This window comes from Platichthys flesus, chromosome 9 (genome assembly GCF_949316205.1).
Source record: "Platichthys flesus chromosome 9, fPlaFle2.1, whole genome shotgun sequence".
Taxonomy (NCBI): domain Eukaryota; kingdom Metazoa; phylum Chordata; class Actinopteri; order Pleuronectiformes; family Pleuronectidae; genus Platichthys; species Platichthys flesus.
This window is the reverse complement of record NC_084953.1, coordinates 15,632,384-15,649,268: the sequence shown is the minus strand read 5'-3', so window position 1 is coordinate 15,649,268 and position 16,885 is coordinate 15,632,384. Positions and strand designations below refer to the sequence as shown.

The 16,885-nt window shown below is 40.5% G+C and overlaps 2 protein-coding genes across 3 annotated transcripts; both read left to right on the top strand.

Moving 5' to 3' along the window:
• Nucleotides 1-481: 481 nt before the first annotated feature.
• acot11b (acyl-CoA thioesterase 11b) lies at nucleotides 482-9,561 on the top strand. Of its 2 annotated transcripts, none has more exons than XM_062394957.1 (16): nucleotides 482-677; nucleotides 2,181-2,379; nucleotides 3,004-3,073; nucleotides 3,476-3,536; nucleotides 3,635-3,736; nucleotides 3,831-3,966; nucleotides 4,110-4,263; nucleotides 5,096-5,215; nucleotides 5,333-5,471; nucleotides 5,604-5,659; nucleotides 6,384-6,450; nucleotides 6,555-6,638; nucleotides 6,968-7,104; nucleotides 8,275-8,406; nucleotides 8,598-8,724; nucleotides 8,843-9,561. In XM_062394957.1, exons 2-16 carry the CDS (start codon nucleotides 2,190-2,192, stop codon nucleotides 8,984-8,986), a joined length of 1,719 nt encoding a protein of 572 aa, XP_062250941.1. In that variant the 5' UTR covers nucleotides 482-677; nucleotides 2,181-2,189; the 3' UTR covers nucleotides 8,987-9,561. The 2 variants fall into 2 exon arrangements, with proteins under 2 accessions (XP_062250941.1, XP_062250942.1); XM_062394958.1 differs by lacking the exon at nucleotides 482-677 and adding an exon at nucleotides 718-864.
• A 2,452-nt stretch (nucleotides 9,562-12,013) lies between these two features.
• Nucleotides 12,014-16,826, top strand: fpgt (fucose-1-phosphate guanylyltransferase). The gene is made up of 4 exons (XM_062394956.1): nucleotides 12,014-12,194; nucleotides 12,301-12,468; nucleotides 12,717-12,809; nucleotides 13,328-16,826. The coding sequence occupies exons 1-4, from the start codon at nucleotides 12,125-12,127 to the stop codon at nucleotides 14,716-14,718; spliced, it is 1,722 nt and encodes a 573-aa protein (XP_062250940.1). The 5' UTR covers nucleotides 12,014-12,124; the 3' UTR covers nucleotides 14,719-16,826.
• Nucleotides 16,827-16,885: the final 59 nt, after the last annotated feature.

The window sequence follows — 16,885 nt, the reverse complement described above, 5'->3', positions numbered from 1 at the left end:
AAAAATCAAAATATACCAAATTACTTTCACTATCTCCAAAATGTTGAGGCCTAAAAATAGTTTTCTTTTCTTTTTATCAGGTGTGTGGACGTAACATTTTGTATTTATTTGACCATCATTCATTTAATTTAATATATATTAAGTAATAATTAATTATATTTACATATAACTGTATATATTATAATTTTGTCTTTTCTATTTGGGAGTTTCAAATCGGTCTCACACATGTATATACAGATGGTGTTTGACGCCTTGTATGACGCCTTGTTTAATGTAACACATATAACAATAAGATGGTCCACGGTTAAATATTGTGCCTCACTGATGACGATGAGCCATTAAATAGAAATAGGTGATTTCAGATCCACCTTAAAAACGCGTTCATACCACAGGCCTGTACGTGGAATGGTCTCTCGCCCTCTCTCTCTCTCTCGCTCTCTCTCTCTCTCTCTCTCTCCCTGTCCCTCCCTCCCTGCAGACAGTGGGGAAATACTTCAGTAAAGCCGCTCTGGGTGTGTGTGGTTGTGTGTATGTGTGGTTGTGTGTAAAGCAGTGTTGATGAGGAACAGCTGAAATGTGGAGAGCTTCAGTCTCGTGTGCAGCTCTCAGCCAGTGTTAGTATTTGGTTGCTGACGTTTCTCTGACACTTCCTGACTCTGTGTGGACTCTTTACTCGGGTAAGTGCTTGTATCTGGTGAATTTGAAGTTTGCCATCATTCGTTCTGTGGAGTAAATAACAGTCTTTGATGCTGCATGTTATGTTTCTTATTCCGGGAGACTGCAGTTAAAGCAGCAGCTCGTGTGGAGCGTTGTTATGTACTGACGTCAATTTAAAGGTCACTGGCTGGATAAGAAGAAGGACAGGTGACCACTGACCGCATGTGTGTCCCACTGGAGCAGAAGTTACTGTCATGTTAAACAGTGTGTGTGTGTGTGTGTAGAGCGGAACTATTCATAGGGGAGGGGCAGTGCCATAAAGGGCTGTAAGTATAGGCATTTATACATTTCCTCCTTATCCAGGGGGAGAAATGTTAAGCAATGCCTCGAACCACAGACTGAGGTGCAGATTATTTAAAGCGTCTCGTGTTGCAGCACCGGTTCACACTGACTGTGCAGTTTTCAGATTTAGAAATAAACTAAATCCGTGGGTGTCCACATTACAAACATGTGATTTTATAATCAAGGTGCTTCTGACTCAATACTTTAAGTTTTGTGTTTCTGACCCATTAACCTCAAGGTGAAAATGAACAGAGTGAATGTCAGACTGATTATACTTTAATCAACACTCATCTTCTCTCTCTAATGATGTTTTAATTTAAATATTGGAATAGGCAGGCCCTATATGTTTATTTTGTCAACTTAATTTTATATATTTTTTAATATTTTTTGTTTGAAGAGTATCACATGGTGGTAGAAGATCAACCTTATAGTTTTATAAATCGTGGTCTGCTCTTTATTAAAAAATAAAGCAGGTTTGAGTTCTCCGGAGAAGTTCTCTGGAGAAGCAGAATTAAACGTGGAGCAGGTGCTTTTAGCTTCAGCCATGTTTCAGATTTTAAGGATCAGTGCACAAACTGACGATGCTTTTTTTCCTCTCGGATTTTGAAAGCAGCAAACAACAAGAAGCTTTGTCTAGTTTAAGGTATTAAAAGACTTTCCAGTCATTGTAAGCATGATGAATGGATGCATTTTCTGATTAGACTGGACCGATATGTCAGATGAGAGTAAAAAACCTCTGATACACATATCAGCCATAAATATATTTTAAAAAAAATGGCAGTGATTCCTAAGATGTCCATCAAACTTTCATGACAAAGAAATGTAATTGTGGCTTTACAATTTACAGTTTACCTATAAACTTTATTATATATTTGAACAAATAAACAGAAAACACAAATACAACCAAATACCATATATAGAACTTGAATTGAGAAAATAAACTAATCTTTTCTGCATTATTTATTCGCCAAATAAGTTTGACAAGCATATTAGTGAAATGTCTGTGAAAGGCTTATATTGGTTGATTTTCCGGTTCCAGTCATATGTGATAAACATTGTTGTTGAGGCAACAGTTTTGTTGATGTGTGACTCAGAGATCTGTACTTATTTGGTGAGAGAGATAATTAATCACAGAGATAAATAAGTGTCTTGGTTCTGCTGAAACCCAATTTTCTGCATAGTTGTGAGATATGACGTCCGAGGGGGAGGAGGTCCACTTGGTGCTGGACTCTCTCGTCATCCAGGAGAGTGGGGAGGTTTACAGAAACCCCACGGAAGTGAAGATGAGTCAGATCGTGATGCCCTGCCACTCCAACCACTGTGGGGAGCTGAGCGCCGGACAGCTGCTGAAGTGGATGGACTCCACGGCCTGTTTATCAGGTAGGAACACGGCTGTAGAAATGCAATTAGTTGTCAGGATGTAGGACCACACAACTCGCAAAACAAATGCTGATGGATACAGTACTTACAAAAAGCTAAATTATTATTTAGAAACTGTGGTTTTCTCACATCTTAGCTTCACTGCATGGAACAGTTTTTATATACTGTATATCTCTCTTTATATATATAGAGATATATGTTGATAAATGTGATAAGGTTATTATAGCTGATAATTCATTTTAATCTGGACCTCCACCAAAGAGTTTGTGTTTTCATCCACAGGATGATTTCCACCAAACTTAATAGAGGGATAGATGAGGGTGAGAAGAACCCATTCAATTTTGGTGTAATGGGGATTAAGGGGCTGATCCTGGAGTTTTTATCAGTTTCGTAAATAACTTTTTCTAATTTATGACAAACTAGATGGGCACTTGGAATTAACATTTTTGTGAAAACAGCTGCTTGAGGTCAAGAACTGATTTTTAAGCTCCACACACACATGATCAGTTTTCTAGGGATGACTGAATAATGAAATGCATTTAAATTCTTCCATGTCTGAGGTCCAACCTGCAGGTGCGCTTTTGTTTTGTGCTTGTTCTCATAGTATTTTTGCTATCTTTCCAGCTGAGAGACATGCAGGCTGTGTCTGTATCACCGCCTCCGTGGACGACATCAATTTTGAACACACCATTGGGTAAGGCCTAACCTCAGTGCTGCTCCGACAAGGTGTATCTCCCACTGAGAATTGGTCGAGAGACAGAAACCATTGCACACACTGAGGGGGAGGACAAAGAAATGTGGGAATGTTGGTCAAGTTTCACAGTTTTTGTAAAGACCACCTATGTGTTAATTAAATTCATTATTTAAAATACCAATCTTATAAATTGATCCTGTACTCTTAAATAATGTTCACTACTGATTTTAAAATTGTTTATCAGCCAAGTTTTTTTGCAGTGACGGACAGCATAATGTTAAAATCGATGTCTTTATGATTGAACATGACGTCTCTCTGCACGAAGCGTTCACACTGTGTTTGCAGTGTAATCGTTGCTGCGTGTTGATAGTAAAGAGAAGAATCTGTGTGTGTCTGCTCCAGGGTGGGAAAGGTCGTCAACATCATCGCAAAGGTCAACAGGGCCTTCACTTCCAGCATGGAGGTTGGTGGACCCAGTGTTTTGGTTTCAGGATAATGAACTTACAATATGTGGAACTTTACAAAAAAATGTAATGAATGTGGTGATTCCTTTATTCTCAGGTTGGCATCCTGGTGACTTGTGAAGACCTTTACACTGACAGGCAGTGGAAGGTTTGTCATGCATGCGGCACATTTGTTGCCAGACGAACCGAAGCTGGAAAGGTAATAGGCCAAAACCAAATATGGACCCAAATGCATTCTTCTAATGTGTGTTCAGTATCTCCTGGATTTGATGCGTGTGCGTGTTTGTTAACAGGTACAACTGAAGCAGGTGGTTCCCCGCACACAAATGGAGCAGATGGAGTACAGCCTGGCAGCAGAAAGGAGGAGAATGAGGCTCCTCCATGCTGAGATCATTACAGATCTACTGAGCAGCAGCACAGCTCAACTGGGTACACACACACACGCACACACACACACACACACACACACACACACACACAAGAGCTTACTATAACGTAGCACTATATGCCAAACGTCTGCACCAATTAAAACCTGACTGATCCCAGCTCCCTGGTTTCCGTTCTCTCACCAGGAGAATGCCAGGAGTACCAGAACGCCGTGCCAGCTGAGCGGACACGAGTGGAGAGCGTAGAGCTGGTTTTACCGCCTCACGCCAATCATCAAGTCAACACATTCGGGGGCCAGATCATGGCCTGGATGGAGAATGTGGCTACGATTGCAGCATGGTATGGTCCCAGTATTTACAAAAACTTGCCTCAAAAAGGAATCAAGGAAGGAATCCAGCTTTACCACTCCTATGTCAGCAGTGTAAACACGGTTGCACCTGGAATGAAATGTATAGATACAGTTTTGCCTGCTTAGGTTGACTCATCTTAATCTTAAATACTAGAAACCCAAGGGAGTTGCTTCCATGCAAACAAAATCCACATCCCAGCTCATTTGAAGCTCATGAATTATAAACCACCAAAGACTCACTGAACAACACAAAAACATCCCACACAATGCCCACCCACCACCTGTAATTGAGCTTGAGAAGTCCTGAAAGGTGTGTTAGGTTTTGTTATGGAGTGGCAGCAGGCTTCTGTATGTAGCTTCATCTTTACAACATTAATAAAAGTGGTATAAATCTTCTCACCCTAATCAAATTAATGCATCTGCAACAGATATACTTCAAGTTCTTCATTTCATTCCTAGTTTTCCATTTTCCAGGAGCATGTTTGTAATCAGGTCAAAGGAGACAAAGAACCAAAACCTCCTGATTTGTATTCCTTCCTTCCAATAACAGCCGTGGCCAAAAGCTTTATGTTCGTTCATTGCGCTCTTGTGAACACGATATATCTCATGAAGTTTGATAGAGGTGATGCTCAATCTGACACTCTTTAATGTCTCAAATCTTATTTTATATCCACAAGGTCACAAGTCAACTTCACCCTGACATCAAAACTCTTCTGGCCATTATTTAACACCATAAGTCAAGAACAGAATACTGTATTTTCTGCATTTTCACTTAGGCATTCAACTGTACGGCTATAATTGTTTGCCCCTATATTGATCTAGTCGCTTGTGTAACGCACACCCAACCTTGAGGACCATTGACATGTTCCATTTCCGTGGCCCGTCCCACATCGGTGACCGACTGGTGCTGAAAGCCATTGTAAACAACAGCTTCAAGCACAGGTCAGTCTCCACATAAAGACAGATTCTTATCACACAAATAGCAAATGACTTTCCACCCACTTACCATGTGTTTTTCTTGTACATCCGTGTGTGTGTGTATGCCTGCATGTGCTCTAGCATGGAGGTGGGAGTGTGTGCTGAGGCCTACAAGGGCGGAGATCCTCTGCGTCATATAAATAGTGCTTTCATGACCTTTGAGGTGCTGGACAGTGACAGGAAACCACGCACGCTGCCCCGCATACGGCCCGAGCCTGTGGTGAGTGTTTTGTGGTTGTCTTTAACAGAAAGTCGTGTATGCAGGACAGTTTTAGAGTTAAAATAGGAAAAGTTCACATAATAAGCATCTGTGTGGTGTGACTTCTGTAATTTGTTCTTGCGTGTTTCACAGGATGGAAAAAGGCGCTATCAAGAGGCCATAGCACGAAAGAAGATTCGGCTCGATAGGTTAGCACGTCAATGGAAACCATAACTTCTTGCTCTTTTTAGAATGTGATGGATATTCTACAAGGTTTACATTGCTTTATTGTAAATATGTAAAATTTGGTCAGTTTAAAATTTGGCTTAAATGCAAAAAAGTTTTTCTATCTTTTAAAACTAAGACAGTCCCTGAAAAAGAAAAGGTAACTAAGGTAGATGGATTCTTAGAACTATATGGATAATAAATAAAACTGACATTTGATTGAAGAAATAGTCCCTCCAGTACTGTAACACCAATAGCACCTCCCAAAGTAAAGTACTCACGACAGCACCAAAAATACATGAAAAAATACTATAAAACTATTATGATTTATAAATGCAGTTAAAGTAATAAAAGTGTTACAAAAGAAGTGTCACTGGGGCCTAGTTTGTCCAGTGTAGTGCAACAGAATCCATTGTGTACAATCCCCAGCAGCAGCACATGACTTGGCAGAGCAGCACATCACAGCTGAGCACACTCTGGTGCAGAGTCATAATAAGTTCATTGTTCAACTGTTAAACCCTCGCCTCCAGTATAACCTGTATGCCACTATTTCACAACAACATTTTGTGTGGAATCAAAGCGGAGCTAGAATGAAAAGGTCGATATTGGTCACGTTGTTGGTCTTTATTCTTTTCCCCCTGTATGAACGGCAGGTTTTCAAACTTGTCCCAGACTTCAGTATTTCATTGCTGCCCTTCATGTTTGCAGGAAATACATTATCTCCTGCAAGCAAACTGAAGTGCCCTTGTCTGTGCCCTGGGATCCAAGCAACAAGGTAACCAGTAATATCTGGAAAACAGGGACCCAGATGTTCAGTAAACCTGTTCAGACACAGCCACTGTTTAATATGTGAGTTCAGACAGGCATTTGTTTTTTCAGATATACCTGAGCTACAACAATGTATCAGCACTGAAGCTGATGGCTACCAGAAACAACTGGGTTTTGACGTCGGAGAAAAATAAGGTCAGTGTTTTGCTTGTACTTCTGTTCAGGATGCTGCTTATTGAATGGTTTCAGAGATTCCACCATGAATTCTGATCTGTGTTGATTTGGACCAGAGGCTGTGCTCAAAATAGTTTTCATTAAATTGTGGAATAAATCAGAAAAAGTCTGGAAACTTTGCCTGAAGCAGATAAAGACCTGAAAAACATAATTCTCAAAAGATGCAAATTTACCACATTCATTATCTCATCATAACACCAAGCTCAACCTGTGCACTTTTAAAAGGTGGAATATATCCTTCCTCTGACTGAGACACTGACTCCTTGTTGTGTATGTGCTTTATTCCTTAGGTCAGACTTTACACACTGGAGGAAAATCAAACGCTGTGTTTCAAGGTGGAGATGCACGTCAACGTTTCAGCAGAGCAGACGTTCCACCTCTTATCAGACCTGAGGAGGAGAAAAGAGTGGGATCGTGATCATTACGAGTCAGTAACGTGCACATATTTGACATTTTGCATCATCGGACACAGAGAAACTTTAAGTCAGTTCAGCAGCAGAATGAGCTTGAAAGAAGTCGGGTGTTATTCAACAAATCGTTTAAAATGGCCCAAAACCATCATGTGGCTCTCATCCCCAGGTCCATGGGTTTCTACTGAAAACTAACTTAGTTAAAAACTGCTCAGAAATATATAGTTCCTCAAATAGCTTGTGGCCATTGTAGTTTGTAGCAAACTCAACTGAAAGAGGAGGAAAAGGGAAGGAGATGTGTGCTGTTCATTTGTTGAGGACAGCATTCAGCAATGGATTAATATACATGTTGATGCTTTTAGTTAATGTTTTTATGACAGGATGAATTATCTGATGTTATTTAATTGTTGGTATTTGTTGACAACAGGAGAAAGTAAATTCCAAGGACCAGCTTTAGGTGTAGGCTCTGCCGTTAGTAAAATAGTTGTGATTTTGTTAATTGTGATAGAAATGGTGATGCTGGATTATGAAGAAACTGCTACTTGTTGCTACATCTGTCATTTTGCTTCTGTAACTTCCTAATTGTGAGTGAAATGGTGTGTGATTCTGATTCAGACTCTTTCCTGACCTTCCTGCTAAAAAACACTCATATTGATATCTTTTATCTTTGTGTGGGCCTGAATTCAAACTGAAAGTCAAATAATTAAAACGATTAGATTTAAACAAAATAGAGTATTTGGACAGCCGTTAGTGAAAGTCTCCTGTAGATAACACCTGCTCCTCTCTGCTAACATTCTAGATAGTAATGTTATAGATATGAAACCTCTGTGTTCATTCTGTGTCATATCCTGAATTTGATTAACACCATGATAATACATAAGAGGGATAAATGTGCATGGAAAGACTCGCTTACACAAGATGTCTATGCCAAGACACCGAACAGAAGCTCAATAACATTTGAAATAAATGTTATACAATAGCTTAAATCGTAGAGAGAACCAAAATGTCCAGAGACCGCCCTGCTTTATTAGGATAAAAAAGCAAAAAACAGTCTGAATGAATGCACTTACTGAATGATCATTAATTTAGTGGAGTTCCTGTGTCACTTACTTGTCTTTGTTGATGGTGAAGAGTGTGTGAGACGTGCAGCTCAGCGCTGATGCTGACATGCTGTGTGTCCTCTGCAGGGAGTGTGAGCTGATCAACCAGGCAGATGAGGAGGACACTCTGTATCGAGTCACTACTCCGTCTGTTGGCAAAGGAGCCAAAGGGACGGACTTCATCTTACTGGCATCCAGGAGGAAACCATGTGATGCCAGGTGTAGTAATCTATTACATAATGAACTCTCAGAAATGACTCCTCACTTTTTGTTTGCCACTTTACTGCTCCCCTCTGTCTTGATTTTCTCTACCATAACATCTTATGTTTTTATGCTTCCAGTGCTGTCAAATTATTACCCCTGCAGTTGTTCTTTAATAAAGTCACATGATGCCCCCCCCCCCCTCTCAGGGACCCATATTTGATCGCTCTGCGGTCTGTCACTCTGCCGACTCACCCACCCACTCATGACTACACCCGGGGAGAGGTGCTCTGCGCTGGCTTCTCAATCTGGGACGATTCCAGTTCTACCACCAAGGTTGGCCAGACGAGAGGGTCACTCAGTTCAGCTCGCATTGTTGCAATCCGCACACTGCAGCACTGTAACTCAAAGGAAAAGCAAAGGCTTACTGTCCCACGAATGTTCTTTGTTTCAGATCACCTACTACAACCAGGCCACACCGGGTGTCCTCCCGCACATTTCCACTGACATCGTTGGCCTCTCATCCAGCTTTTCCAGCACTTTTTCCTCCTGCAGCCGCTTCTTGGAGGCCAACAAGGACGGCCCGGCGGCCCCCTGACCCACAACAGCACAACGACATCAGTATGAGGGATCGGGATCATCTCTTCTCCTGTTTCACCTCTGCTGATGAGGTGCTATGCTCTTAAAGATGCCGTAGCTGAATGTATTTGTGCTTTTCCCTCTTCTCAGAAATGGATTTGTGGAGTCTGTATTTTTTTTAAACAGCTCACAATGTTTCGAGCCTCTCTCAGTTTTATTAGAGTGAATATATTATGGAAAACTATATGTGCGATATCATTTATAGGCCAGTGAATCACATTTTGGTACAAAGAGTTGTGTTATTTAACATGATCCCACTAATCTATCTATCCTGTTTTAATGACACGTTCGGGCTTCACACAATCTAACATGAGGATAAAACTTATATAAAAAATTTGAATGAGCTTCTTTTGCTGTAGATTATCTTCTACCTCACTGAATCTAGTTTCTAATCAATTTGATTAAACGTTAAGATATATGCTAAGATGTACATTTACTGATGCTGTTTTATTTTGAGATGACGATGTGTAGTTTTGAATAAATGTAATTGCACTGATTGTATAATATGCAGACATTAAATGGCCAAGTATGTCACATGACAAGCTGTCTTGATTTAACTGAAACAAACACATTACACCAGTGGATTATGCCCATTGAGCTCTTGTGTTGGTCTTCACCTCCCTCACCCCTGCATTCTTACCATTCCTCAACCATTTTTTTATGAATGAAAGAAAAACACAAATGCAGCTTGAACTCGTATCCCGCTGATTTTTTTTTTTTATGTTGCAATAGATGCAAAAGGTCTGGTGCAGGAGAACAACAGAGTCCTCAATGAACCAGTCAGAGACCAAGCCTCTAACTGGGGCTGATAAGAGTTGTCGCTCTGCTTTCTTCCCAATGTATTGTGCTGATTATGATGATCATAATCATCCTGTTATGCTGACACTCCTTCTTGGGAACATTAAAATGAGAGTGTAAGGTAATTGCAGTCATAAAATAGTATTCTGTCAAACTTCAGATAAATGATGAAATACAGTCATTTGGCAGTAATCAATGATGCTGCTCAATGAATCCAAAGGGTCTGATGTGTCACATTCTCACAGTCAGTAACCTGATGCCTGTCTTCAAGGCAAGGTTATATGTGGAGTGACAGAAGATTTGAGCAGCATGGCAATTTAAAGTGATTGACATAAGATATAAATCACATCAACAGCAACATTTGAAAATACAAAAAATAAGCATTTAAAGAAATTAAAACGAATTAAATACAAAAGAGATATAATAAATAAATAAATAAAATCATATGACATAAAAGTAGAGAAAAAAATACTTTCATGATTTATGAAAGGCTGTGGCAAACATCAAAGTCTTCAGCTCTTCTCTTCGAGTTTGTTCCACATATGTGGACTTAAAAATAGTTTTGGTGGAATGACCTTTCATGAAATACACTAAGGATCCATACACCCATAATGCTGTTGCTCTACACAGTTGTTTTCATGCATGTCCATGATTATATTGCTCGGAAGACACTGAATTGACTGACTCTGTGTGACTGACAGTTTTTAAACAATCACTGAGCAAGATTACATTTAGATACAAAATTCTAATACAGCATAAATGAAAGAAAAAATCTAAAAGGCTACAGTTGACATGTTTTTTCTCACATTGAACATAGGGGAAGAAATTATAATATAATAAAATAATGATAATAATTAACAATGAGCCTCTGTACTCTCACTTGCTCTCTGATCAAAGTCCTAGAAAGCAGAGCATGTCATGTCTGTGGTGACCCAATTAGAGCAAATGGAAACGCAGTGAATGTAGCTCAAGGATGTAATGATTTGTTTCATATATATTTTATATAACTGATGCTGATTGTGTTGATAGAAAGTATATTGTATACATTCAAAATGTGCCTATGACGATTTAGAAAAATGCTAGGGCAAAGGTAGACATAAGATTCAGGTGCTTACAATCCAATGATGTACTTTGTAGTTTTTTTAACATAACAAAAATATCTGATTATTTTATTCCTCTGTTGCATGTTAATTGTCAGATTTTAAGGTAACAATATAAACACTGTTAAGTTAATTGATGGTAATGAGAAAAGATGAGGGGCTAAGACGGCTGCCCTGGGGTACTCCTGTGCAGTAACTCAAAATTCAGCCGGTAGCATGAACTGTTCAGATTTCCTGTGTGTCCTGACCTGAGTAAAGATGGCATCTCTATGTTTGGGTCCAGGTATTTGTTACCACTTGAATTTGAGCATGTTAAAGCCCTCAAAAAGCCAATGCATTTTGCCGAATAATAATAATAATAATAATCCTTACAATTTCAATAGGGCCCCATTGTCTGTCAGTGTCTGTCAGTGCTTGGGCCTTAAGTACATGCAGGAAAAGACTAACTAGATGCAATTAAAAGAATAAAAAAATAATTTAGTGAAGTCCCTCAGGGAAAACATTTCTCTGTGTGTTTGAAGATGGCTGCTTGTCTGAGTCATCTTAAATACCATAGAATTGACTGACTTTTGTGATACTTGTACGTTCAGCTGTGACTGATTTCTTTTTTAAAGAATGGAGCCCTTTGTTTGAGAGGCAACTGATGGCAGCTTTGTTCTCAGTTTGTTTCAAATCCACGTAAATACTCATCTTTGGAACTGCACATTTTCCAGGTACTTTTCATAATTGAATATTATTTACACGTCCCTGTATTTTTGTATATGTTTTATTTTTGATTTATTTTATTGGGTATATTTAGCCTTATTTGTACATATCCCTTACCGTTTTGTCCACCATTATTTTTGATAAATTACTGTTGTAATAGGTGAATTTTTTGTTTAATTTTCTAGCCAAACTGAAGCTTATTTTATTTAGAACACCTCATATTTAGTTTCCAACTTATAAACACAAGGACAACTTAAATTATTTTCAATAAATGTGTTTATTTATTTTTAATTTGTAGGTCAACCTTGCTCGGGTTCGGCCCCGCCCACGTCGTGCAGCAAACGAATCATGTGACTAAACCCGGATGTATGAGACTGAGAGAGAGAGCGAGAGAGAGAGAGAGAGAGAGAGAGAGAGAGAGAGGTCTGACACAAGGTTATATAGTGATAGATGAAGTTATGTATTTAACATTATAGTGAACTTACAGAGACATCATGACGCAGTGTGACCGGAAGTTACAGATCTCAACCAGAGCGAAGCTAAACAGGTTCAACTCTCTGAGGGGTGAGTTGGATTTACGTATCTTAGATCCTGTTTATGTCCGTGTAGCCGCCCCTCCCACTCTTTAGCTTCAACACCTGTTTTACTTCTTCGGTGGTCCCGCCTGCAGGTCGAGAGGTACGGGGCGCCGGGTTCTGGGACGTGGTGGTTCTCACCGCGGTGGATGAGAGTCAAAGAGCCGCTTACGAGCTGCAGGTCCGGGGCAAGGTCCACAGAGGAGAGCTTCCTCTGGGGATCCAGTACCAGGTCTTCTCTGATCCCCCTGGATCCAAAGTAGGTGAGGGAATCACACGCCTCTCCAGTGATACCTTCACAGTCCTCAGTGCGCGGCTGCGTGGGAGCAACACGTCCTCACATCGTCATCATGAGAAGCATCTTTTAAAATAAGAAAATGAATCATTACATTTCCTAGCATGATAAGTTAGAAACAATTCACAGGTGTGATCACAGTAACCATCCTCATTAGTATTATGTATGACTCTTTGAATTGATCACTTTTTATTCTTATGATTTTGTGTTTTTCAGGGAATGGGGGCTCCACTCTCTACGCTCTGCAGCAGCTCGACGACCTCTATGGCAAAGCTCTGAGCACAATGAGAGTCATCCTGATTCATGCAGGTTGGACATTTAAAGACGCTTTTGGTCTTGGATATTTAGACAGAAGACATTTAGATATTCTACTTTTGGTTTCCTCAAAAAAATGTAATGGAAAAATCTCCAAATCTCACATAACTCAAAACCTTTGAAATAATGAGAGATTGGTTAATTATTATTGCATTATTGTATTTTATCAGTGTTCTTACAATCAAGGTACTTAAACATGTTAATGCAAAAGTGGCGTTTCTCATTAAAATGCCACATTTGCTCTGGATCAGCTTTCTGCTAAATGACATACAAATATAGAAGGAATTGTGTAATAGAAGCTGCAATGAAGAGATGCTTTGTCCTGCTGGCTCCATTCACTCCAAAAACAAACTAATGTTAGTTCTTAATCTAAGATGAAGTTTATAAAATACATTCCCTGTTGCAAAGTTATTCGAACGTTAAGGTTTCACTGTATGTGCTCAGTCATTTTAGATAAAACACCTACTGTACTGAATCTGATGTTTCCCACGTTTCTTGTCTTATTCCTCCAGGGGGGTTCAGTCAACGTTTGCCTAATGCCAGCGCCCTGGGTAAGATCTTCACGGCCGTGCCGCTGGGTGACCCTCTCTACCAGATGCTGGAGCTCAAACTGGCCATGTACGTGGATTTCCCATCTCACATGAAGCCTGGCGTTCTGGTGACCTGCGCCGATGACATAGAGCTGTACAGCATCGCAGAGGGTGAACATGTGAGGTTTGATAGACCTGGTTTCACGGCTTTGGCCCACCCCTCCCCGCTGTCCATTGGAACCACCCACGGCGTTTTTGTGTTGGATTCATGTGAACAGTCGACTCACTCGGAAATGGAGAACAGTTCCTGTCTGCGCTTCCTGCACAAACCAAGCATCAAGAAAATGCAGGAGTGTGGTGCTGTTTGCAAGAGGCAGAGCGGTTGTTCCGATGAACTTGTTTACACAGACAGCACCTATTATGTCGACTTTGAAACTACGAAGACTCTTCGTAACCTGCTGAAAGAGCTGGAGCCTTTGCAGTGTGAGATAGACGCATACGGGGACTTTCTTCAAGCTCTCGGGCCCAAAGCTACGATCGAGTACACCAGCAACACCGCAAATGTCACTAAAGAGGAGAGAGGACTCGTCGAAATCCGACAAAAGATCTTCCACCTCCTACACGGGACTCCCTTGAATGTCATCGTCCTCAATAACTCCAAGTTTTATCACATTGGAACCACGTCAGAATACCTGTTTCACCTCACTGAGGACGTGGCTCTGAGGAGGGAGCTGGGCCTCCTGTCGTCTGCCTTCAGCCTGCATGTGAGTGAAAGTTCTGGCTGCTGTGTTATGTACAGCGTCCTCGATCCTAGTTGCTCTGTGGGAGCAGGATCGGTGGTGGAGTACTCCAGGCTGGGAGCGGGAGCATCTGTAGGTAAGGGCTCCATCGTCAGCAGCTGCTGGGTCGGTCCGGGTCTCTCAGTGCCTGACGCGGTCTTCATGCATTCGCTGTGTGTGAGCCACCGGGAACGCACTGGGTTTGTAACTGTCGCCTTTGGGATTAACGACAACCTGAAGCACAGCGTGGAGGGCCCTGTTCACGTGGACAAGCTGCAGCTTCTTGGGTTAAACTTGGCCGGCTGTCTCCGCAGCTGGGGGATGGAGAGCGAGGTGCTGAGGTTCTCCGGTGACTCATCCAGCTGCAGTTTGTGGAACGCCTGTCTGTTTCCTGTTTGCTCAGATCCACAAAGCTCGTTCTCATCGTCTCTGGAAATGCTGCAGGCCGTGCTGAGTGGCTCCACGATCCCCCCGCCCAAAGGAGCAGAGCTGCTTTCCATGCAGGAGTGTTTACGGAGTAAGAACCTGGAGGAAATGTTGGAGTTCCGGACGGGCCTGTATAATGACATTACACAGAGCAATCTGAACAGTTAAACCTGTTACGTTTGACTGATTATGTCAAATATAGACTGTATATCAAGATGGACAACATGACAGCTACCAAAAACTGAAGCCAAATCATCTTGTTTGACCCCCTGGTGGCTGACTGCAGTACATGTCATAAACCCTGCATTATTCATGTAGGCGGATGGAACATGGGCCAAACTGAAAAATCTAAATTAATTTTAATTTTAAATTTTAATCGACACACAGAATAATATATTTTTATGATTAAAAATAAATACAATTTTAAAATGTGCTTAGCTTGTTTATTAAGCTAATATCTCGAGGTAAAACCATGTGTGTTTTGTTCATATGCCGGATATAAAGACTGTGGTACTTAAAATAAACATTGCTGTGTCTGTAAACAAATTATATAAATGATTTGCTTGACAGACCCCAAAGTTTATGTAGTTTTCGTATATTTTTGGGTTTATTCAATCTGTAAGAATGTCACATTTTAGTTTAACTGTTTATTAGGTATTTTTTTCAAGATGCGGGAAAAAAATTGAAATTAAAACTTAAACATGACAAAGATGACAAACTTGTGCTCTGTTTGTATTTATACTTACATCCCCCTCTGACTTCTGTATTCCAACTTCTATTTCATTTTCAGTTTTCTGCATCAATATCAAGTTTTGGGTCATTGATACCGAGCAGAAGGGAACCTCTTACAGTTGAACAGAACTCCTGTGAAAGACAAACGTGTTGAAAAGTAGATCATGTATTTTGATGTTTGAAATGTAGGCCTACTTCTTTTATTGCTGAAGCAGGCCTGCTTGGAGATTCGTCCATATCTAGCAACAATATGTATAGTTACATCTAATTCAAGAAACCAGACACATGCAAAACAATTGCCGGTTTGGGCTTAACTCATTGTTCCTGTAACATCCCTCCCCAAAGACCACCCATCCCTGCCTGTAGATGGAACTGAGTGAGGAGCGAGAACAGGAGAAGACCAAGGGAAGTGGCTTTGTCTGCAACAACTCTTCAAAGGGTCTGTAAAGAATAAGACAAATAAGAACACGATGAAGGACAAGGGGGCAAATCTGTGCAGCAGCTCTCCCGCAAAGAAGAGGAAGAAGACACAGACTGGGAAAACATTGGTTCAAAGTGAAGCAGAAAGGCAATTTCCTCTGCCTCCTCCGCAAAAATGCTTGAGGAAGACAAAAAATGAAACCGAATCCGATTGAGTCCTTTGTTATGACTGCCACTGCGACAGCACCAATGACCTTCCCAGCACCCACCTTTCTTAATTCGTCTGTCTTTGATCAAACCTTTCCACTGCCTCACTCTTTAAGAAATTCTTCCTTTTGTCTTTCATTTTATGAACCACTTGTAAAGCCCCCTGACTTTTTTTTAACAGTCTTTCATTGTTAACATTGGTGCAGTTTTCTTTTTTCACCCGAGGTAATGTGATGAGTCATTCAATGGTACATTCTTTAGCTTTGCAAGCAGAGGTGGAGAAACCAGTTTGAGACACCGAGTGTCTTCACTCTGCTCTACATGGACAGCCCTATTGACTTAGAACAGAATGAGGCTCAGGCCACAGTCATGTATTCTCTCATAACAGTTTATTTATTACTGCAGTCAAGCAAGTTAGTAAAAACTACTGATCAAATTTCCATGGAACTAGGGCGGGAACCAAGAGAGAACTTTAACTGTCCTCATTGTTTAAAACTACATTTTTGTTCATTACACACTTAGTTACTCACTGGAAAGCTCTGATCAGACCTCAGACTTTATTGTCCCCTTTGGATCGAAGGAAGTTGGACAATAAGCTTAAATGTTTCCATGTCCTCCTTCAGAATACTCAAATTTGGTTGTTTTCCGATCTTTAAACAATTTGCCTATTTTATTCAGTGATGATGTCACCGCATGCTGTTTTGAAACTCCTTTATTCCTTACTCTGTTTGAGTGTGTGCGTAGTCAAAGCATGTAACTTCTGTATTTCGATCTTTCTGTCCATACCTTGGTCTTTGTTTATTGTTGTTGTTTTGTTTATGTAACTATTGTGTTTCATAATATTGTCCCTTGTATCGTTCTGCTTCCCATCTGCGAGTGTTTGGGACATTTTACATGCTTACAGAGTGAATAAACCAAAAATAAATGAGAACTACACATACTTTGGGTTCAGCTAAGCAAATCATATACCTTGACA